Source organism: Gekko japonicus, unplaced genomic scaffold (genome assembly GCF_001447785.1).
Source record: "Gekko japonicus isolate JY-2015 unplaced genomic scaffold, Gekko_japonicus_V1.1 scaffold2812, whole genome shotgun sequence".
Classification (NCBI taxonomy): domain Eukaryota; kingdom Metazoa; phylum Chordata; class Lepidosauria; order Squamata; family Gekkonidae; genus Gekko; species Gekko japonicus.
Window position 1 is genome coordinate 190494 of NW_015168129.1, and position 22199 is coordinate 212692.

The window sequence follows — 22199 nt, forward strand, 5'->3', positions numbered from 1 at the left end:
TGACCATCCCTAGAGACCGGCATTCTTGCTCAGTCTTCTACTCTTTGGTGTGTCTTTAATGGAATAAAGCCCCCAAACATTCGTAGACATTCTGCGTGTCCCCTGCCTCTCCCCTAATATGCCACTAATAACTGAACCTTGAGGCTGCCCATGTTGGGGCCTACTGAACTGGGCAAATGTGGCTTCTTGACAGGTGGATGTGACCCTTGCCAACTTTTTCAACCAGCCCCAGTCACTGCCCAGCCTGAAATGTGGGCAGGAACTGATCCCAGTCTCTGGTTCCCAGTTTCCTTTTTCTCTCTCACCGTCATCCTGATTTGCACCAGAAACCACTGCATTTTGTCTTTACATCTTTCAGAACCAAAGTTTGATTTATTGGGGAGGGAGAAAGAAATCTAAATACTCAAGGGCCGCTTCACTAACTTCTTTGTTATATGTGCCATAAAAGGTGCCATAAAAGGTGACTGATCCAAAATGTTGCTTTTAGCTAGTCAAATCTATCCAGTTCTGCAAACAGAGTGTTTAAAGTGCTCCAGTGAACCAGCTGGACACCCCCGCCACCAATACCCTTGTGGCTATTTCTTTTTTTAACAAAAGATGTGGGATCTGTTAGATCATGGATCTGTTAAGCTCTCACCCAGTTTTGCTCTGAGTTGCCCCTCCGCTGCCTCCTCTTCCCATACTGACTGTCCAGGAGGACAGATTTCTCTGTGGTAAGCAAACAAGCACCTGTTGGGATCGGCAGAGAGGGCCCTTTGGGGGCAGCAGAGCCGCCGGTCACGGAGCCTCCAAGGCTCTTGGATTCACAGTTGTGGGGTTGTCAAAGACCTCTCGGCCATTTCGGCCGCTGGGAGCCACGAGGGCTTGGGTGATGACTGCAAAGGCTTCAGAATGATCTGAGCGTCTCTGGCAACGCCCTCAGGAATCTCTCTGGTGACCCAACAGGGTGGTGGTGGTGGTGGTGTTCCTCTTCTGCAGGAGGGCCACGGTGGAGCGGACAAGTGTCTTCCCAAAGACCACCTCGTGAGTTCACGGCCAGTGTAGGATTCACGTGGGGGCTCCCTGCTTCCCAGTGCAGATCCCCTTGCTACACTAGCTCTTGGCCACAAGCAAGTCAACCAGTGCAAATGAGTTTCCCAAAAAACTGGCGATCCCTCTTCTCCCCTTGGAGGTCAGTCATCACCTTTGGTCATCCCATGCTGGCCTCAAAAATCTCCCACCTGCCCGTCTATCTTGAATTAGTTCTCGTGGGTTTATCTGTGGCGCCGGAAGGATTCCAGAAAAGACTTCCGCCCAGTCCGGAAGTATGATTCGATCCGCTCCAAAGACCTGCCTTTGGTTTCGGGAATCAACCATTTGGTGAAGATCAGGTTCATCACGCAAATGATGCTGAAGAAAAAGAAAGGCACTTCCAGGCCAAAGGAATCCTGAGGAATGAAATAAACGACCCCAGTGACAACCAAGAAGAAGGGAGGGAGAGTGATGTTAAACCTGAGGAGGGTTTCAGGTGGGGGCAGCCGTGTTGGTCTGGAGCAGCAGAACAAGGTCTGAGTCCAGGCTGGGCACCTTCGAGACCAACAAAGTCTAATTCTGGGTACAGGCTTTTGTGTAGAGCTTACACCCAGAACAAAACTTTGTTGGTCTCAAAGGTGCCCAGTCTGGACTCAGACTTTGTTTTGAGGAGCGTATACGCCCATGTTGTTTGGGGAGAGGGCTTGCAGCTGTGGTTGAGGTCTTCGGCTTTCTGGCAGGCAGTGCTGAGGGTGAGGGGGCTTGCAGAGTGCCGTATCTACCAGCCCTTAGATGTGCCTATGAATTCGAAATCCCTCTGGGATGACCAGGAAGGACGCTTGGTGGTCTGGCTCATTCCCAGGGCTTCCCACTTGCAGCCAAATGAGGCTGTGGAGCCCAAAGGTGGCAGGCGCGTGGGACCCTCCGTGGGCTAGAGTCTCGGCAGAGAGGCCGCTGGCAGAGCAAGCAAAGGGGGACAGCAGAACAGGGTTCCCCAATGCGATGCCTGTGGGTGCCATGACGCCCACCAAAACCGCTCCTGCCGCTCACGGAGCCTTTCGAGGAAGTGGGCGGGGTCAGGTGGGCCTTCGGTTCAGCCCAGCAAGGCTTCCGACTGGCCATTAGACTTTTAATCGGCTGTGCAGATTTTTAAAAAGGTTGCTTTGGCAGCAGCTTCCACCACAGCACAAGGATCTTCAGGGCGTGACCGAAGGGAAGCTGTGGCTGCCCCCACCACACCGTGCCGGAATTCCAAAGGCCCTCAAAAGGGCTGGGGATCCCTGGAGAGAACGTGCCAAGCGGGGAAGTGCCTCCTTGCCGTCCTGTGTCTGGCCGAAGAAGCAAAGCCTCTTCAGCCTGTAGCCCTCGCAGCCCCTGGGCTCACGGCCCACCTGCCTCCCCCTCCACACACAGCCCCACTCCTCTCTGGGCCGCGAGGGAGAGTCTCCTCCTCCTCCTCCACAGCCAGTCGCCCTGCCCTGCCCTTAGCTGTGCTGGCCACCCAGAAGTCGCCTGCAGTGTTCGTGTTTCTGCCACAGCACAGCCGGGGGGGGGCACCACAGCACAAGGCAGAGGAGTGGGCCCAGTATCCAAAACCCCTCTCTGCGCAGAAGGTGGCCTGGGCCTTTGTTGCTGCAGACAGAGGAGTCTGCCGCGTTGCCAGCTTGTAGCGGCCATGTTGGGTTTGCCCCACCAGCAGGAAGCTCAGGCCCCTCCGCTTCAAACTCTCTCTCAAGGGCCAAGCGAGTAGTGGTGACCATGGCCACGGGTCCCACCTCTGGCTGCCTGCTTCATTTTAGAGAAAGGTCCAGTCATTTCAAAACTGTTGCGAGGGCCCGATCCTCTAGAGTGGTATTGACAGCCGTGGCCTGGACCTTGGCCCCCGTCACTTCCCGCGCGGCCCTTAAGCTGCATGGAGGCCATTATAGGTTTCCTCACGGGAGGTAAGGAAAGCGGCCTCAACTTGGAATCACGCCCACCTGGTCTTGGGACACACAATTCCCAGACCACCCTTTGGCCTGATGCAGATCCCCCCCCCATCCCTGGGCCCTCACAGAGCAACAACTTCCGGGGGGTGGGGGGGAAGGCCAAGGCCGCTGGCGGAGTTCACACCTGTGGTGCCGCCCTTACCTTAACTGGCAGAAAGGCTTTTGTCAGGGCAAAGGCTGTCAACCAGCTGACGAGCACGCACAGGCCGGACACCACCCCTCGTGCCTTCAGGGGGAGAACCTCGCCCATCAGCAGCCAGGTGATGGGGCCCCAACCCATGGCGTAACCTAGAGGAAGCAAAGAAAGCCCCCGTCAGTTCGGGAAGAGGCCAGCAGGGAGGGCCTGCCGGCAGATTCCCTCAATTCATCCCCCCCTGGCCTGATCTTCCACGGCATCTCGCTCTCCCAGATGGCGGGGCTCCTCTTTGCCCCACTAAGCTGTCCGGCTTCGTATTGTTTAAAACATTTGTTGGCCCCTCTTCTACCTTGCAGACCTCAAGGTGGCTTCCAATGTAATTACAACAATGATTAAAACACATAAAAGACCGCAATTTGGGGGGTCAGTCACCTGAACGGCTAACTTTGGAGGAGGGTTCCTGGGAGGGTGTTGAGTGGCCACCACGGGGATGGATGAGTTCCCGGAGCCTTCCATTCAAACGGCTTCCCAACTTGTAGGGAGGCATCTCCACCCCCAACCCCTCCCCAGCCTGCAGCAGGCCCACACAGGCCACCGCGCTCTGGAAGTTAGGGCAGAGGGCTCCTAAAAGCAGCACTGAGTGGGAGAAAAGAATCACCTCTGGATCTCTGTCTGCTTTCAAGAGCTCCAAGTTGGATTCGTTATCCTCCTGGAAACACGGAAGGCCAACCAACGGCCACCCGGCAGTCCTCAAGTCCATGGCACTTATCCAAGTTGGGTCTTGCCCACAGCAGTTGATGCCTGAACGAACTGGTCGTCATTCAGGTGCTCTCGGATTCTTGGCAGTTTTGACCCAGCAGGCTAACGGGGCAACTCTTATGGTCGCTTGCCTTCATTTTGGGTTTCTGCCAGGAGTCCAGCTGGCCAAAGGAGCACGCATACCTGCCCAAGGTGGACTCCTGGCTCTGAATCATAGTGACATGACTTCTAATTTCAAAATATGGTTCCCCTGGCCGAGTTTTCCAGCAGCTATGGTTTTGTCATGGGAAAGGTTTTCTCCCTGGTCATGTCTTGCTTTTGAAGGGGGTGGGTGGGGAATCACTGGAGAAAAGCCTACGGAGATTTTAAGGGAACAGGGAAGCTCCTGTGGGAGCAGGTGGCCTTTGAGAGATGCTCTGGATGGGTCTAGGTCATGTAGAGCTTTATGGGTTAAAGTTCAATTGCAGTGGAAACAAATTGGGAGTTGTGAGGCAAAGCAACCTAATTTCCTTCAACGGTGAATGTGACTATTAGAAGGCCTAGTCCAGCCTGCAGGGGTTCATGATTTGGGACTTCCTGCAGCTACCTTCCTTGTCTCTTTCATGGCTGGACTCAAGACTGTGGTAATTCATTAATGGTGAGAACCTGCGCTCAGTTGTATAACCAGATGGGAGGGGGGGAATTAGGAGCAGAGAGTAACATCTTCTGGAAACGTCTATCAAGGGGGATTCCTGATTAGAGCCAAGAGACCCCCTCATGTGAGAGGGCAAAAGCTATAACAAGGGTATAGGCAGGAGGGGAATCATGCTAACTTTATGGTCATGCCTTGCCAGTATGCACTGATAAGTTATGCTTCATCATGATGAGATGCAATGTATAGAATGCACTTATGCTACTGCCTGGATTTATGCTGTAAGAAGGTTTGTCATCTGATACTCAGGTAATGCAATGTACTAGAACAGCTGGCTTCTTTATTTGTTGCTGAGCTGTGGAGAGGGCATTCTGTGTATGGAGATGTATTCTAATCCTTTAACAAACCTTTATATAGTCTAAGGTCCGCTTTATTCATATGTAGTTTAACCCTGAGGACCCACAGTCTGGAGTGCTGCTCAAGGGATGTGGAGCGATAACCCAGGGGGGCCCCAGGCTTGGGTCTCGGAGTCCAAGCAGATATTTCAGTACAGTTGAAAAGTGTTTGTCACTGCACATCCCTGGTAAAAGTCTGGCTGAGTGGCTGAATGTATATACAAGAATTTAGGTCTAAAGTGTGCATCAACTCCCATGCAATGCTCCTTCTAAGCTGTGGAGTCTTGTGAGCAAAAATTCTACTTTGTGAGCTGCTGGCATTAAAGTTGTGAGCGAGCAATTTGGAAACTGCATAAATTAGTTTGCTCTGGAGCCATCCTTGCTGAGCTAAGACAAAAATGTGTGCGCTGGAGGCTAAAAAACTGTGAGCTAGCTCACAGTAACTCAGAGGGAACACTGCTCCTATGCGGTGCACCTGGTCTACCATTGGAACATCTGCAATGCCATCTTCAAGGCCTGGCAAAGCAACGTCATCTGTGGAGGGACATTCGTCAGACTTGTCTTCCCACCAAATCTTGGCACTGTGGGCCAGGCAGCTCCCAAATATGATGGGCCTTGCATCGTGCAGATACACTGGGGATTGGGGACTGGCTCTCTCTGAGCTCCTGCATCACCTGGCTTTGGGAAGGTGTCATCGGCCAGGTGATCTCCAGTCTTCCATATCTGGGCATCTTCCACCACCTGCAACGAGGCAACTGAAAGGCCGGAGCGAAGTATTTTCCCTCCACTTCCCTAAATGGTGTGGGGCTGCTTCCCACGTCCCTAAATCCTGACCTTCGGAACAGACCCTCAGCTACGTACCTACAATGAAGGACATGGTGGCGATCAAAGGAAGGACGGTGAGGCCGTTTGCTGTGGGGGGGACAGGGCTTGGGTTGCTGCTGTTGCCAGCTGTCGCAGAGGCGTTGGTAGGATGCAGAGGGACGTAGTGGATGTAGAACCCCAGGGTCAGGTTGGAGGCGAGCATGATGAAAGCTAGAGGGGGAAGAAACAGCAGGGATGTTTATGGCTTCTCCTGTGAACCAAGAGTTGCTCTCCCAGCCCTCCCCCTCCCACAACCTCTAGGCCCACTGGCAACCCTTTTGCCCAGGTCCCCCCAAACCTAAAGTTGGCTCAGTATTAGGGTCACCAATGCCAGGTTGGGAGATTCCTGGAGATTTGGGAGTGGAACTTGGGGAGGATGGGATTTGGGGAGGGGAGGGACCACAGCAGGCTATCATGCCACAGAGACTCCACCCTCCAAAGCAGCCCTTTTCTCCAGGGGAGACTGATCTCTGTTGCCTGGAGATCGGCTGTAATTCCGGGAGGTCTCCAGGCCCCACCTGGTGGCTGGCAAACCCCCATCGGTATGCCAGTGCGCCCTAAAAGATGATCAGAAACTGATCTTGACTTCACAAATGGCTACGTGTGAATGGGCAGTGCCGGCACCTGAGGCGTAGAGGAGGATCTTTCTCCCAGCTCTATCCATGAAAGACGCAGCAAAGATGACCGACACCAACCGCACGGCCCCCACAATAACAGCATCGTACTGTGACGCCTGTGAAGAGCAAAGGAGATGCAAAACAGAGCAGGCCCTTCCTTTTCTACCGGAGGGGGGGGGCCTTTATGAAGAGCTGAAGGATATGGAGACGTGTCCGGCCTTTGGTAATAGTCGTGGGCTTTGACAACGGTGCAGGTTGAGACACAAGCCCCTGGGGCAACTCCTCCGCCACAGCCCATCTGAAGCCCAACCCTTGAACTTTTCTCTTGTCATGCTGTCCTTGTCGAATGTGATATGGGCAGATCTTGGTGCGTATCTTGACTGGGACCGCCCTGTGTCTCGCTGCGCACCCCGAGCACTCCGGCCACAAGCGGGTCTTCTGGCTCCTAATGGTGCCTCTCGTGTTCTAGACTGCAAAAGGCCACCGCATGCTCCCCCCTCCTCAGAGACCCTCTCTGTGTTATGTGGAATTGGGGAGATCTCTCCAGTTTAGGAAGCAAAGGAAAGTGGGCCTCATCCGCGGCACTCACTGATGGGGACTTGCCCTGCTGAAGGCCCCAGGGCAGATGAGTACGCTGCAAGGACACCTCGAGAAAGGATGCATCCCTCACCAGCAGGGGCAGGCCCTCCACCCCAGTGACAACACACACACACACCCCGCTCTCAGCCAATATATGGTCATAAACATCACTGCAAGGACACACCTAGAGATCCTGCTATAAATAAGACACCACCACCACCACCCGTCTAGAAGGTGTGGGTCCCACTGTCTGGCCCTGGAATGCACGCAAGGAGGAGTGGGGAGCTGGGAGCAGATGCAGAAAACAGACAGGTACTTCCAGGTACTGAAAAATGCTGCACCCCAGCTGTCAAAAATCCAGGAGACACCAGCCCAGCCCTTTGACTCTCCCAGCTGACAGCTGCACCTTTCAATCTTTAACAGGCGGGGTGAGCAGCAGAACACAGTCTGTCCAGCAGCGCCTTGAAGACCAACAAAGTTGTGATCACGGCATGAGGTTTTGTGCACACACAGACTTCCCCAGATCAGGTGGGGTGATTGGGGGGAATGGGGCTCTACTGTGACCATTTTTGTCCTTTGGAGTGTTGAGGTGTGCCGCCCGCTCTTTGGTTTCGTTTCAGCTGGGGGGGGAGAGGAAAGGGGCTTACTGGAAAGGTGGGTTTTAGGGGGGGGCAAGAAAAGGGGGGGGGGGGGGGGGAGAATTTTCCAGGAAGACACTGAGGACGGCAGGGGAAGAGGCCCTCTGTCTTCCCAGTGGAGCTTCAGGTGGGTCACAGCCCTGAAAGACCACGTGTGGCCGGCAGTGAGGTGAGGACTGTGGCCACTGATCTGGCGGCGGCGGCGGCAGCAGCACAGGCTGCTCAGCTCAGAGTTGAGGTGCAGCAGCCACAGCAGGAGGCCGCCCCCGTGACACGGCCAGCATCAGAGCAGCCGCCGGGCTCAGCTGGCAGCAGGGCTGCTGGAAGCCCCCAGGTGTAGGGAGGATTAACGATATGGCACACCAATCTTGATCCCACTACATCCTGCCTCTGTTAACATAAGGTAGATCAGTGGCTGATCACTAATTCTGACTGTGACGACCCCTTAACTGGGGAGGTCTGGTTTTACTTTAAAAGTGTTCTTTATATTTTATTCTACTGGGTATTCTGGCTGCCACCAGGAAATTTTAAAAGGATTTCCAAACCTTTATGCTTTCTCTATTTCTGGGTAGGTATGTCGAGTGTTTAAGGCGTTCGATGTACTATGTGGTCCTGGGAAGTATTTCTTTCAGAGTGGGTATATTTGAATAAAAGAGGATTTATTGAAGTAATTCACAAATAAAAGATTAACTCATTGTAACCAGGAAGGCTTAAATATTGAATGAATGCTTGGTGTATCACACTCTTTTCTCTCTTACTGACAGGGATCTGGGCATGTAACTTTGTAACCCTTTTCCCTTCAGGCCATATACGGTTACTGTTTCTTTATACTTCAACTTTTCATAACACACAAGACTGTCCCTCCTTCAGACTTCAGAATGCTCTTAACTTATCAACTGTCTAATTCAACTCTAAGACATAGAACTTAACAACCCACACAGGGATAAGTCTCCTTCTCTCTCATACATAGCTTAACTGACTTCATCAACTGTCATATCTCTAACTGACCCCCTTGATAGACATTCAAATCCTCCACACAGCATCCATTCCAAAACTCCTCCCCCTCTCTGTCACTCACCAATCATATCACTTGCCTAATTCCAGCACTCTAGATTATCATCACAGCCATGCAAACCAAACTTTTAAAGCCACACACACACACAGTTAAACATGAAATCATTACACTGACCTTTGCCCATCTTGTCACTGCAGGCATCTGAGGCGCCAGGAGCAGCTTGTTATCACTGGTACTTATGCTATGCAGACATTCCAGGCATTCTGCCTGAGCATCTGGTTCTCCTTTGTTTCACGTATTGTGTCAACCCCAGCCTCATCTTGCGTTGAGAGCAGAGTGCATAAAATAAACTCCCGCTGCCTCAAAGGGCAGACCGGTGCTTCTACCCTCAAAGATTGTGTCTTGTGTGAGTCCCTCACCCAGGCAGGGAGGCAATGGGGGTGGGTGGGAGTTAGGGTGGAAGGAGTCTGAGGCCAGGCCCCGAGGGGCTCCCAACAGCTGGACGGGCTTACCAGAATGACCTCCGTGCTGTCAAAGATCACCTGCAGGTACACGAGGATGGGGGTGACGCCGCAGAGCTGCTGCAGGAACCGCATCAGCAAGGTGATGGCCACTGGCTTGTAGATGTAAGGGGTCTTGAGCTCCGCCCAAGTGACTGGTTGGCTCTAGAAGATGTGGAGAGGGAGGAACGAGGGAAAGACCTTTCATCCATCTGCCACACTATTATGTGCCCCAGCAGAGCCTTTCGTGCACAGCAAGGGGCCTCCACCCCCACCCCCAGCACCCTAGATGGGAATGGACCACTCTAGGAACAGCTACAGCTGCCAACCTCCTTGTGGGTCTGAAGATCTGCCGTTACAGCTGATTTCCAGAAGACAGATCAACTCCACAGGAGAAAATGGCTGCTTTGTAGGCTGGACTCTATGGTATTATAGCCTGCTGAGGGATTTCCCAAGCTGGAGCCCCGCGATTTGCACATGTCAATGACGGAGCCATGAGCAGGCTCTACTGGGAAAGGCTGGTGCCCAAGCATGGATCTTAGCTGCAGATTTAAGCACGCCACAGCGGTTGCAGTGTCCAACCAGGATCTGGGATAGCCAGGTTCAAATTCTTACTCTGCCATGGAAGCTCGCTGGGTGACCCAGGGCCAGTCACACTGTCTCGGCCTAACCTACCTCACGGCTGTTGTAAGGATATAATGGGGCAGGGAAGGACAATGCTTTAAGCCCTTTGGGGGGAGAAAAGTAGGGAGCACATATTTAAATAAATAAATAAATAAATAAATCTGTTTCAAACCCTGGGGATAAGCTTATATTCAGAATTAAACTTGGTTGGTCTTAAAAGATGCCCCCTGGAGTCAAACTTTGTACCATTTCTAGAATTTGTCTTGGGGGGGGGTCAGCGTGCATGGAGTGGACTTTCGACACAGATGCTGGATGACAATGACGACCATCCTTGGTGGTGCCAGATTTGCCAGGGTTTATTGATTTATTTCTACCCCATCTTCCTCCCCAATGGGGGCCCAAAAGGACTTTCCGCTTAACCCTCCCCTCTTCCATTTTATCCTCACGATAACCCTGTGAGGTATGTTAGGTCTGGAGAAAATGACGGGCCCAAAGTCACTCAGCGACCTTCCATGGCAGAGCAGGGATTTCAAGCTGGGTCAGCAAGAGCAAAGTCCAGCCAGGGCCGGCTCACTCACTAGGCGAACTAGGCGATCGCACCAAACTGCACCCGGCCCTGTACTCCGGGAGTTTCTTGATTATTTGTGTTTTTCATTCTTCCTAAAATGCATTTATTTTGACAATTGGTGGGTGCACGGGGCCCCAGAAGGGATCCTCACCTAGGGTGCAAAATAAGCTGGAGCCGGCCCTGAGTCCAGCACTCGAACCACTGCACAGTTTTATTTTATTTTTGCAATGCATTGGCCACCTCTCTTCCACTACGAAGCTCAGGGCAGCTTACAACACAGATAAAAACACACAAAATATAAAATATGTTAAAGACATAAAAACCAAAGCTTAAGATTACACCACTCCTGACTGCTAGTGGACTTAACCAACTGCAGTCCTAAATAAAACTGTCTTTAACTGCCTCCTGAAGACTGGCACTGAGGGCATCTGGCACACCTCTCTTGGGGAGGTCGTTCCGTCATGGTGGGGGCTGCCACCGAAAAGGCCCTCCCTCGTGTACCCCCCAAATGAGCTTCTTTGACCAATGGGACAGTCAGGAGGGCCTCTCCCAGGGATCCTGATTCCTGGGCAGGAACACAACACAGGCCGTCACTTGATGCTCATGCAGGTGTGTAGGCCACCTCACCCCCTTTTGATTTCAGGAATGTGGGGGGGGGAGTCTAGCATATAGTAGCGGGCAGGATCTGAAGGCACCAGAGGAGAAGCCAGGATGGAATGGGGGGGGGGTCATAGGGACAGATCCTGGCTTTTGAGGCCTCAGCTCTAACACACCGTGCTTTTCCTACTGGGACCGATAAAACACTGGTGGGTTAGCAAACTTATCCTTGGGCCTGACCTCCTCCTTTTTCAGCCAGTCATTCTCAAACTATGGGCTGGGGTATGTGAGTGTGCTGCAATCAGACAATTAATTCAATAATTGAACACTTCTAGGACCCCAAAACACCCTCTCCCCGAAAGACAGTCCACTGCAGCTATAAAAGCAGAAGAGAAGCCATGTTGGATCAGGCCAGTGGCCCATTCAGTCAACACTCTGTGTCACACAGTGGCCAAAATCTAGGTGCCATCAGGAGGTCCACCAGCGGGGCCAGAACTCCAGAAGCCCTCCCACTCTCCCCCCCCCCAAAGTACCAAGAATACAGAGCTTCTCCGGTGGTCCAGGAGTGGGGCAGTCCTTGACTCCTTACTCCTGGGGAAAGCACCTCCCCCTTCCGTAGGCAGGGCCGGCAAACTTTGATCCCAGAGGGGAGGGGCTCATCCTCTGATCCCCAGTCTTACCGGCCCTGCCTTCTGAGCAGGACGTGCTGGCTGTGCTCTGAACTGAAGAGCACGAAGATCCCAGAAGACACCGGAAGGTCAGAAGAAGCAGCGGAGACCTAAAGGGCAATGGGAGAAGGTACTTACCTTCCAGCCCTAAAACATATTCGAGAGCTGCGGGCCTCGAATGACAATGGATCCGGCGCCGGCAGTCCTGGGAGGCCCCCAGGTGGTTGCGGCGCCAAGAGGAACGCGCGCGTAGGTTTGGAGCTGAAAGCTTTGTCGGTACACACAGATTTATGTACATTCTACAACGACAGGGTCGTCCTCAGACCAGCCCCAGCGTTCATCCCCAAAGTTACCTCCCGGTTCCTAAACATGGGGGACGGGTGCTTCTGAGGGGAGGCAGGTCAATTTTACGCATTCTAAAAATGACACTTTGTGCCTCCAGTTTTAATCTGCTTGGGAAACGCTGCTTCAGACTGCCCTTTGGCGGCCACTACCAGTGGGATTTCCTGGGCGCATCCCTGCCGTTCCCCACCAGCCCTGGCATGGCCCACCTGCTCCTTCACGCTGTCCTTGATCTGTTCGTACTCCCACCAGTAATTGGCGTCCTGGCCCCGCAGCCAAGTCAGGGCGCTCAGGGCCTCCTCCTCCTTCCCCTTGGAGATCAGGAAACGCGGCGACTCTGGCATGAAGCACAGCAAGACGACCATGAGCAGGACCGGCACCTCCCCGGCCACGGCCAGCCAACGCCAGTCGAGGACGAGGCCTGGATTGAGAGGGGCAGAATGGCAAGAGGTCACACGCGGGGAACCCAGGAGGATCCCACGGTCCGCTCTGCCTCCTTTACGTGCACTGGTTGCTCTTTCAGAAATGCTTGAGAAGAACAGGAGAGTTTTGGTTGTTACAAAAAGGGCTGTGGGGGTGGGGGGGCAAACACTCCATGTTAGGGCTGGCAACCTCCAGGTGTGGCCTGGAGATCTCCCGGAACAATGACTGAACTCCAGATGAAAGAGATCGGTTCCCCTGGAGACGATGGCTGCTCTGGAGGGTGGGCGCTCCGGCACTGCATCCCCACTGAGGCCCCTCCCCCCAGACCCCGCCCTCCCTAGGCTCCACCAGCCAGATCTCCAGGAATTTCCCAACCCAGAGTTGGCAACCTTATATCTTTGAGCCAGGACATCCTCTCTCTCTTTCTGTATCCCAGGAGCTGATTACAGGAAGCATCCCGCACACGCTCAGAGACATCCTAGCCTGAATTTGCTTTACTGTTACTGTTTACAAAGTGGAGGTCCGGGCAAGACCCCCCCAAAAAACGAGTTGGTTCCAGGGTGGGGGGTGCTCAACCCCCCGTCTGTGTGAACTGTGCCAGCTGGAGTCCTTACAGGTGCATCTCTGCCTGTTAGGCAGAACCCTGAAGAAGAGGAGGATCTAGTCAGTCCTCTTTACAAGAGCGACGGCAAAGAAGTGCTCACTTTAAAAGACGTGGCCAGCAGGGTTTAGGAGGGAGATGGAACCTTGATACAAGAGGAGAAAATTCCCCTTCAGATCATTTTCTCTAAGGGGCCTCTGGAACATAAATTCCAGAGGGGCAGCCGCATTAAAATGAACAAAGGTGAGTGTTGGAGTAAGCAACTCAGCATGCCTGGGCAGCTAGGGGGCACTACATTACTCTAAGGGTGTGCGGGTGTTCTCTCCATGGACGGGACGCCTCTCTTGGTCTGAATCTGGGAGCTGCCCTCTGAGCCCTCCTCCTCTCTCGCGCGTTGTCCTCTCGCTTGCTGCACATGGCCTTCCATGGAGAGGGCCACAGGCCTCTCCCCTAGATGCAATGCCCTCCTACTCCCACACACACGATGCCAGACAAGCTGGCCATGGGTGACAGGGAAAGTCCTCTTTCAATAAGGCTTCGCCTTCCTCTCCTTTCAACTGGACTGTGGACTGGATCTACTTGAATAAATGGAAGCTCACCTTTTTTTTTTGCAATATATTTCTTAAAGTAAAGGTAAAGGTTCCCTTGCTCGAAAGCCAGTCGAATCCGACTCAAGGGTTGCGGTGCTCATCTCTGTTTCAAAGCCAAAGAGCCAGCGCTGTCCGAAGACGTTTCCGTGGTCATGTGACCGGCATGGCAAAACACCAAGGCGCACGGAACGCTGTTACCTTCCCACCAAAGTGAACCCTATTTATCTACTTGCAATTTCTTGCTTTCGAACTGCTAGGTTGGCCAGAGCTGGAACTAGAGGCGGGAGCTCACTCCATCCTGCGGCAACCCGGGTCTCGAACTGCTGAACTACCGACCTTCCACAGCCTGCAGTTCAGCGTCTTAACCACTTGAGCTACCACAGCTCCATAGAAGTGTGATACTGAGTGCAATAAATAAGTCTCCCAAGAAGTATATCCTAGGAGCTGCGGTGGCTCAAGTGGTTAAGAGGCTGAACTGCAGGCTGTGGAAGGTCGGTAGTTCAGCAGTTCGAGACCCAGGGTGCCGCATGACGGAGTGAGCTCCCGTCTCTAGTTCCAGCTCCTGCCAACCTAGCAGTTCGAAAGCAAGAAATTGCAAGTAGATAAATAGGTACCACTTCGGTGGGAAGGTAACAGCGTTCTGTGCGCCTTGGTGTTTAGTCATGCCGGCCACATGACCATGGAAACGTCTTTGGACAGCGCTGGCTCTTCGGCTTTGAAACGGAGATGAGTACCGCAACCCTAGAGTCGGATTCGACTGGCTTTCGAGCAAGGGAACCTCTACCTTTACCGATCACACTTCTATGACTGGGCAAAACTCGCTATATTAACCATGAGCTCTGTCTGATTCACAAAGCTCATGTTAGAATGAATATTGTTAGTCTTGAAGGTGCCACGGGACTTCTGCCTTGTTCTGGTACATGGTTTGTAAGTCAGATTTATGCCAGGGGCCACGTCCACCAAGACTGGCTTTCTGAGCTACACAGTGCAGCATCCCCAAGTCCACCAAGGGGATGGAGTGCCATTTAGAGGCTGCATCCTTACTTTTCAAATCCTTCCGGGGACCCTGGTGTGGAAAGATGAGAGGCTCCTGTCTCCCCCTCCCCCACACCATTTTAAAGAGCCAAAACACAGCATGGTGGGGAAAGGACCCCTCACCCCCCCCACACTGTAGTCCCCAGCAGGACTGGGGCACTGTGGTGCAATGCTCCCTCTAAGCTGTGGGGACTTGTGAGCAAAAATCCCACTTTGTGAGCTACTGGCATTAAAGTTGTGAGCAATTTGGCTACTGCATAAATTAGTTTGCTCTGGAGCCCTCCTTTCCTGAGCGAAGACAAAAATGTGTGAGCCGGAGGCTAAAAAACTGTGAGCTGGCTCACACGAACTCAGCTTAGAGGGAACACTGCTGTGGTGAATCTAAAAGTTTTTTAAAAGGCTCTAAGATGTCCCCATGGTGGACTCAGGGCCACAGTATCATGCAGGGGTGTCAAACATAAGGCCCGGGGGCCGGAACTGGCCCCTCCAGGGCTCTTATCTGGCCCACGAGCAACTGGTATGATGGAGGGAATGGGAGGCTGCTGGGGGGGGGAGTGGGCGGAGCCATTCAGAGCTCCGCTTCAGCATGGTGGAACAACCTCATCTGCAGGAGTCAAGCAGAATGCCTTCCCTTAAGTGGCAGCCTAACTGCTAAGGTGGGAGCGGCCACAGCCACATTCATGCAGCCTCAGGGACCCACGGCAAGGTCGCATGCCTCTCCGCTCAACCTGCAGCTCTGGGGATGCCGTCCCAGATGGGCACAGGGATCGGTGTTTGCACATGGTGCAGGACACCGGATCCTCTGCCAGGGGCTGCTTGTGGCCAGGGCCACTGTCGTATTCGTTGTCCCCCCCCCATGTGTCAGCTGTGCCGTGGCCCAGGAGGGAGTGTTCTTTGGCAGTTTCTTCCACGCATTGGTGGCCTAGTCCTGCCACTGAGCACGCAATTGGGCAGCCAGGCCTCCCTCCCCCAGTGGACTTCCGTCAGAGGTGGCTGCTGCCTTGGGGAGGGGGCAATGCCAGTGATTTCCACCCGTACTGGTCGCTGGGGGGGCGGAGGCCTCTGCTACACATTTGGAGTGGCACGGCTTGCCAACGACCTCTGACTTGAATCCCCAGCATCACCCCGCCATGGATCGCTTGGTGGCCTTGGCCAGAAGCAACTGCTGCTGCACGGGCACCTCCTGCTTATCGGGCTTTGCTTGGCCGGGGTCCCACAGGTGAGGGGGTTAGTTCAGCATCTTCCCAGTCCCCTTTCACGGTGGCTTAGTGGCCGGGGGGTGGGGGAAAGTTCACACAACACCCAGCCACTTCATGGTTTTACCCTGGGGCCCAGCCATACAGCACTGGTGGGGGCATCTGCCCAACGCCACCCCACTGGTTCTCCAGTCAGCCCATGTGGGTCTTCCTCTGTATCTCCCAGCCTAGGGGGCACCAACTCAGCTTACCGGCTGCTGTCCTCTAGAGAGTTTGTATCTCTGGCGCTGGCCCGTAGTTGTGGTGGGGCTATTGGGGGGCTCTGCCCCCTTCCTTAAAGACCCCCCTTCTTCCCAAAAGCATTCAAAGGAATCCTTTAAGTGCTTCTGATAAGAAGCAGGGGTTGGCATAAGCCCCTCTCCCTCCCCTCCTGCATGACTTAAAAGGTCCTTCAGCTGATCGGCAGGGAGCACGTGGCCCTTTAAATCTTGCAGGAGGGGAGGGAGAGGGGCGTGTGCCAACCCCTGCTTCTTATCAGAAGCACTTAAAGGATTCCTTTGAATCCCACCCCCCTTAGTATGGCATATAATGACAGCCCTACCAGCCCCACCAGAAATTCTTTTGTCCCACAAGCCACAAGATCCTGGCTGCGGGCCACTTCTGGTGCCTGGCGTTACATCTGACAGCACGCCTGGTCCAACTGAAAACCAGCCCCCTTGCTTCACCAGGAAATATGAACCCAGCTTGTTATCACGTCTGTTGATGTTTGCCCACTGCCCAAATCAGCTTTGTGCCCAGATCACCCTCCTCTTACAGAAGTGTGTGGCATGGCTGTGTTCCTCACCTGCTTGGATTCTTCACCACTGCCATCATCCCCCCCCCCCAAGTATGCTGTCCAGACGGAGAAACCCAGGAAGTGGCCACTTGCACCAGGGCCACAGCTGATTCTGGGCGGCCTGTGCCCTGATGGCCTCGTGCGCTCTCCCTGCCCCGATCCACATTACTGGCTGCTGGGCTGGGCTGGGGCGTAGCAGTAACACACATGCTGTGATACCATGCCACATGTTTCCTTAATGACACATTTGAGTGCGAGCAGACAGCAAGCACAGCGGCACACACAGGGCTGCACCAGATGTTACTGCTTCCACGGGTCCGACTCATGGACGGCGACACCATTTTAGAGAAGGATTTGGCCATTTAAAAATTGTGTGAGACCCACATGTGGCACGGCAGGACCAGGCAACCTCGTTTCCCCACCTGGGCACTGTTTCAAGTGCCGAAACAGCCATGGGGGAGGGGCTTTTTTGGCACCTGAAAAGGTAGTGGTGGTGGGGGGACTAGATTGCCTGATTCTGAAATGCTGAATCCTTCATTAAATGGGCAAATTCTTCTTTCAAATGATGGTGATCCAACCCATGGACACCATGACATATAGTCTGGCACACAGGTGCTGTTTTTAGTGGCAAAGACAACATGGTTGGAAACGCTGAGTTTTGAACTTAAATTTCAGGTCAAAGGATGTGGGGCTGGCACGCTACATGTCAACTTCCAGTGTTCCTTGCACAGATCTGCTCAGTTTGCAGCACAGCCCAGTCAATGGAGGTTTATTTGTGTGCTCTGGTTGCTGTTTGCCCAAAGAGGTTAACAGGAGGGACTTTTACAGGACCAGATCAAGTGCCCGGCCTTCCCCCAAACCAGACAACAGCACAGCGAATCAGGCGGAGAAGGATCAGTCTCAAGAGGGACTGGGCTGGTCTCACCTGTCCAACCAGCTGACAAGAACCTGGAAAGGAACAGAGGCTGGGGCATCTCAACCCCACACAGCTCCTTCTCCTCCTCAAACTCTACCCTCCCTAGGCACCACCCCAAATTTCTAGGGATTTCCCAGCCTGGAGTCGGCAACCATCAGCTTTACCCCACCCCCAGTTTGCGGGGGGGGGTGGCTTACTCCCCTTTGCTCATTTGAGAAAGAGAAGGACCTCTCAAAGACTGCTGCACCTCAACTGGGGAACCTCAAGACCTGCCAGCCACCCAGAATGAGGCCTGCCGGCAGGGCCAGCTCCCCCGCTAGGCCAACTAGGCACTCGCCTAGAGCGGGAGGCCCTGGATGGGGGCGCCAAAGTTTGCCTCCCCCGCCAAAAGCCAGCGCCGATCTGGAGATCCCCGAGGCTCCCCTCCGTGTCCCGCCCGCCTGGCCCCTCTCCAGCGACTTCTCCTTACCCATGGCCGGCGGGGAGAGGCGCCGGCAGAGCGGGCGCATAAAGAGGGGAGCCCCCTGCCTGCCGGTCTTTGTCCCACCTGCGGAGATTTGCACACCATACTTGCCTAAAGCGTAGAGGACGAGGGCACCCAAGACGGCCATGACCTGCGGGCAGGAACCCAGAGCTCCTCGGACCCCAGGATGAGAGATCTCAGAAATGTAGACCTGGAAGCACAGAAGGAAGGTGAGGAGTGTGCTTGGGGAGACACCAAGAGGCTTTGCTATGATGCTGGCTGGCCGGGCGGTATTTCAGCTGCCTGACTAGCACACACACATTGCCCCTGAGTCTGCCAAGCTAGGAAAGGCCAGCTCCCCAAGAGCCCTACGGCCATCTGGCTTCTCCCCAACTTGCCAGATGTCTTCAGGCTCTGCTAGCTTTGCTGACCTCCAGGTAGGACCTGGTTTTCTCCCCGAATTACAACTGATCTCTGTCAGTTCCCTTGGGGGGGAAATGGCAGCATAGGAAGGCAAACTGGGGCATCTCAACCCCACACAGCTCCTTCCCCTCCTCAAACTCTACCCTCCCTAGGCACCACCCCAAATTTCTAGGGATTTCCCAGCCTGGAGTCGGCAACCATCAGCTTTACCCCACCCCCAGTTTGCTAAATCCCACCAGGCTCCCCCTGCCTCGGCCTCATCGCTTGGTTCTGCAGGGGGGCTCTTGTTTTTGAGATCAAAAGTTTCCAAAGGGTAACTTCCTTCCAAGGGTTCAAACAGTCTGGATGAATACTGCCCCTCTCCTGCCATCTGGGGAAGGCAGCCAGGTAGGCTTGTGCAGCCTCCCATGTGCCCCTGGGCAAGAGGCCAAAGAAAGGGGGGGGGTCCCTCGACTTTGTGACTTCCACTCCTTTTTCCTATTGGAAACCAGGCCCCCAACTTTGTCATTAACACATGAAAGGAGAAAAAAACCCACTGCATTTAAAAATATACTTCTTTCCCTTTAAAACACTATCAACAAACTAGAGCATCCAGTTTTGTATAGAGTGAAACCAGGCAGGAGGCTGAAGGATTAAACCCTCTCTTCCTTCCTGAGGCTGCATGAGCCGGCAAGTTGCATGTTATGGATACGGAAGGAGAGGAACTGAAGCTAAATCCCACCAGGCTCCCCCTGCCTCGCTTGGTTCTGCAGGGGGGTTCTCGTTTTTGAGATCAAGTTTCCATCTGGGGAAGGCAGCCAGGTAGGCTTATGGGGAGAGGCGCCGGCAGAGCGGGCGCATAAAGAGGGGAGCCCCCTGCCTGCCGGTCTTTGTCCCACCTGCGGAGATTTGCACACCATACTTGCCTAAAGCGTAGAGGACGAGGGCACCCAAGACGGCCATGACCTGCGGGCAGGAACCCAGAGCTCCTCGGACCCCAGGATGAGAGATCTCAGAAATGTAGACCTGGAAGCACAGAAGGAAGGTGAGGAGTGTGCTTGGGGAGACACCAAGAGGCTTTGCTATGATGCTGGCTGGCCGGGCGGTATTTCAGCTGCCTGACTAGCACACACACATTGCCCCTGAGTCTGCCAAGCTAGGAAAGGCCAGCTCCCCAAGAGCCCTACGGCCATCTGGCTTCTCCCCAACTTGCCAGATGTCTTCAGGCTCTGCTAGCTTTGCTGACCTCCAGGTAGGACCTGGTTTTCTCCCGGAATTACAACTGATCTCTGTCAGTTCCCTTGGGGGGGAAATGGCAGCATAGGAAGGCAAACTCTGGGGCATCTCAACCCCACACAGCTCCTTCTCCTCCTCAAACTCTACCCTCCCTAGGCACCACCCCAAATTTCTAGGGATTTCCCAGCCTGGAGTCGGCAACCATCAGCTTTACCCCACCCCCAGTTTGCTAAATCCCACCAGGCTCCCCCTGCCTCGCTTGGTTCTGCAGGGGGGTTCTCGTTTTTGAGATCAAGTTTCCATCTGGGGAAGGCAGCCAGGTAGGCTTATGCAGCCTCCCATGTGCCCCTGGGCAAGAGGTCAAAGAAAGGGGGGGGGTCCTCGACTGTGACTTCCACTCCTTTTTCCTATTGGAAACCAGGCCCCCAACTTTGTCATTAACACATGAAAGGAGAAAAAAACCCACTGCATTTAAAAATATACTTCTTTCCCTTTAAAACACTATCAACAAACTAGAGCATCCAGTTTTGTATAGAGTGAAACCAGGCAGGAGGCTGAAGGATTAAACCCTCTCTTCCTTCCTGAGGCTGCATGAGCCGGCAAGTTGCATGTTATGGATACGGAAGGAGAGGAACTGAAGGAGACACACCTGAGCTCTTAGGAAGCAGGTAAAAGACTGAGGGGTCCATGAGTCAGTTGCAACTTGATGGCACTTATAATTATTATAAAGACTGTTCTCTCCAGGGGGACTTTGGGGCACCAGGCGGCTTCATTTTGTGGCTGCGTTTGTCTTCACGATGTTCAGTTCCAACAAGAAAGGGGACCCGCGAAAATCGTGTGGGGGGGGAGAAGCGGGGGAGCTCCATGCAGAGCACGCGGGGGGGGGACAACAAGGCCCGGGCGCGGGGGGTTTTTTTGCAAAAAAAGAAAGGCCGCGCGCGCACTGGAACGCCTTTGCTCCTATTACCTGGGTGGGAGTGAGCGCTTTGCCCAGCTCGTCGATCTCCACTCCCCCATAGCGGACCCGCAGAGGCTTGGCCGGCTTCTCATCCACCTCAGTGAGGCTTAGCGGGCCGCCCCATGCACCAAGATCCACCGCCATCGTTGCAAGACACCGTTGCGCCGCTCCTCTCGCCGCTAAACCGCCCAGAAGGGCCTCATACATTTTTTTTAAACAAATAAACTGTTTATCAAAAATTGAAATAAAATACAATGCAGTTCTTAGTAAATTATGAAGGAAACAATTACAAAATGATCATTGAGTCTGTGGTGAATCAAGGATTGCCATTACAAGTTATTTGCTCATTTTGAGTTTATCATTCAAATAATTAAAAATAAAAATAAATGGAGTTCAGGCCAGTTTTAAAGATCCTTCAACTACTTAATGGTAAATATATAAGGTATGTAAACCAATTAAAGGTGCTGTCTGTAAAGTTCCTTCTGGGTCAGCAGAAGCATCTAGCCATAATGACCATTTGGCCTTAATACTAGTAGAGGTAATCTGTCTTGCTGCACGTGCGCACAAACCTCTCCCTCCCCCCCAGGTCCCCCCCGATGTGCGGATTTAAGTATCCGCACACCAGGGGGCAACTTGAGAATTAGATATAAAAAGGTAAAGGTTCCCTTGCTCGAAAGCCAGTCGAATCCGACTCTAGGGTTGCGGTGCTCATCTCCGTTTCAAAGCCGAAGAGCCAGCGCTGTCCGTGGTCATGTGGCCGGCATGACTAAACACCAAGGCGCACGGAATGCTGTTACCTTCCCATATAGATGGCCTAATGCATTTTTATGGATCACCTTGAAAACTACGTTTTGAAAAGTAGAGGCAATTTTTAAAAATCAGTATTCTGTTTACTTTAACATCCTTATCCAAATCTCCTGGTGATGTGGCAGAGGTCCTGAATTGCTGCCTGCCTGCAGTGGTCAACTGGCCAAAACTGAACAAATTGATACTCAACCCTGAAAAGACAGGGATAATGCTAGTTGGGAAGGCGGGGGCCTTGAAAGACATTGCCCTCCCCACTTTCGATGGAGTTCAGCTGACCCTTGCTGACTCAGATAAAAGCCTTGGGATCAGAGTTCCCTCTAAGCTGTGTTGGGGGCACTGGCACACAAAATTTTAGGTGGTAGCTCAGGGAGTATAGCTTCAGCTCACAAGTAAACTGAGAAGACATTTTCCTCTTCCATTGGAAACAATGGAGAATGGGGGCACCTCCTTCTGGGGCCCGTAGAATTGGACCCCACAGTCTAATCTTTTTGAAATTTGGGGGGAGGGGTTAAAGAGAGGCACCAGCAGTTATGCTGCAAATCTGGTGCTTCTACCTCAAAAAACAGCCCCCCAGAGCCCCAATACACCTGGGTCAATTCTCCATTATAGCCTATGGGGTCCGTTGACTATAATGGCCCCATAGGTTATAATGGAGCTGGGAAAAAACTTTTTTTTTTTTTTGCAAACCCCTATTATGCTTTTCAGTATGATTTGTAAGCTGCCTTGAGTCACAGTGAAAAGTGGGATATAAGTATTTTAATAAATAAGTAGTTTGGGCTGGTTGATAACATTTAAGCAACTTCCT

General features: G+C 53.2%; 1 protein-coding gene across 1 annotated transcript in view; it reads right to left on the reverse strand.

Moving 5' to 3' along the window:
- Positions 1-350: 350 nt before the first annotated feature.
- Positions 351-22199, reverse strand: part of SLC2A6 (solute carrier family 2 (facilitated glucose transporter), member 6) — a gene marked incomplete at its 5' end in the record, with an annotated part of 26883 nt that continues 5034 nt past the window's right edge. The window contains 7 exons of the mRNA XM_015414908.1: positions 351-1427; positions 3142-3287; positions 5782-5955; positions 6409-6517; positions 9146-9298; positions 12142-12353; positions 19320-19419. Of these exons, the coding sequence (XP_015270394.1) occupies positions 1254-1427; positions 3142-3287; positions 5782-5955; positions 6409-6517; positions 9146-9298; positions 12142-12353; positions 19320-19419 (1068 nt within the window). The remainder of the gene's footprint in view (positions 1428-3141; positions 3288-5781; positions 5956-6408; positions 6518-9145; positions 9299-12141; positions 12354-19319; positions 19420-22199) is intronic.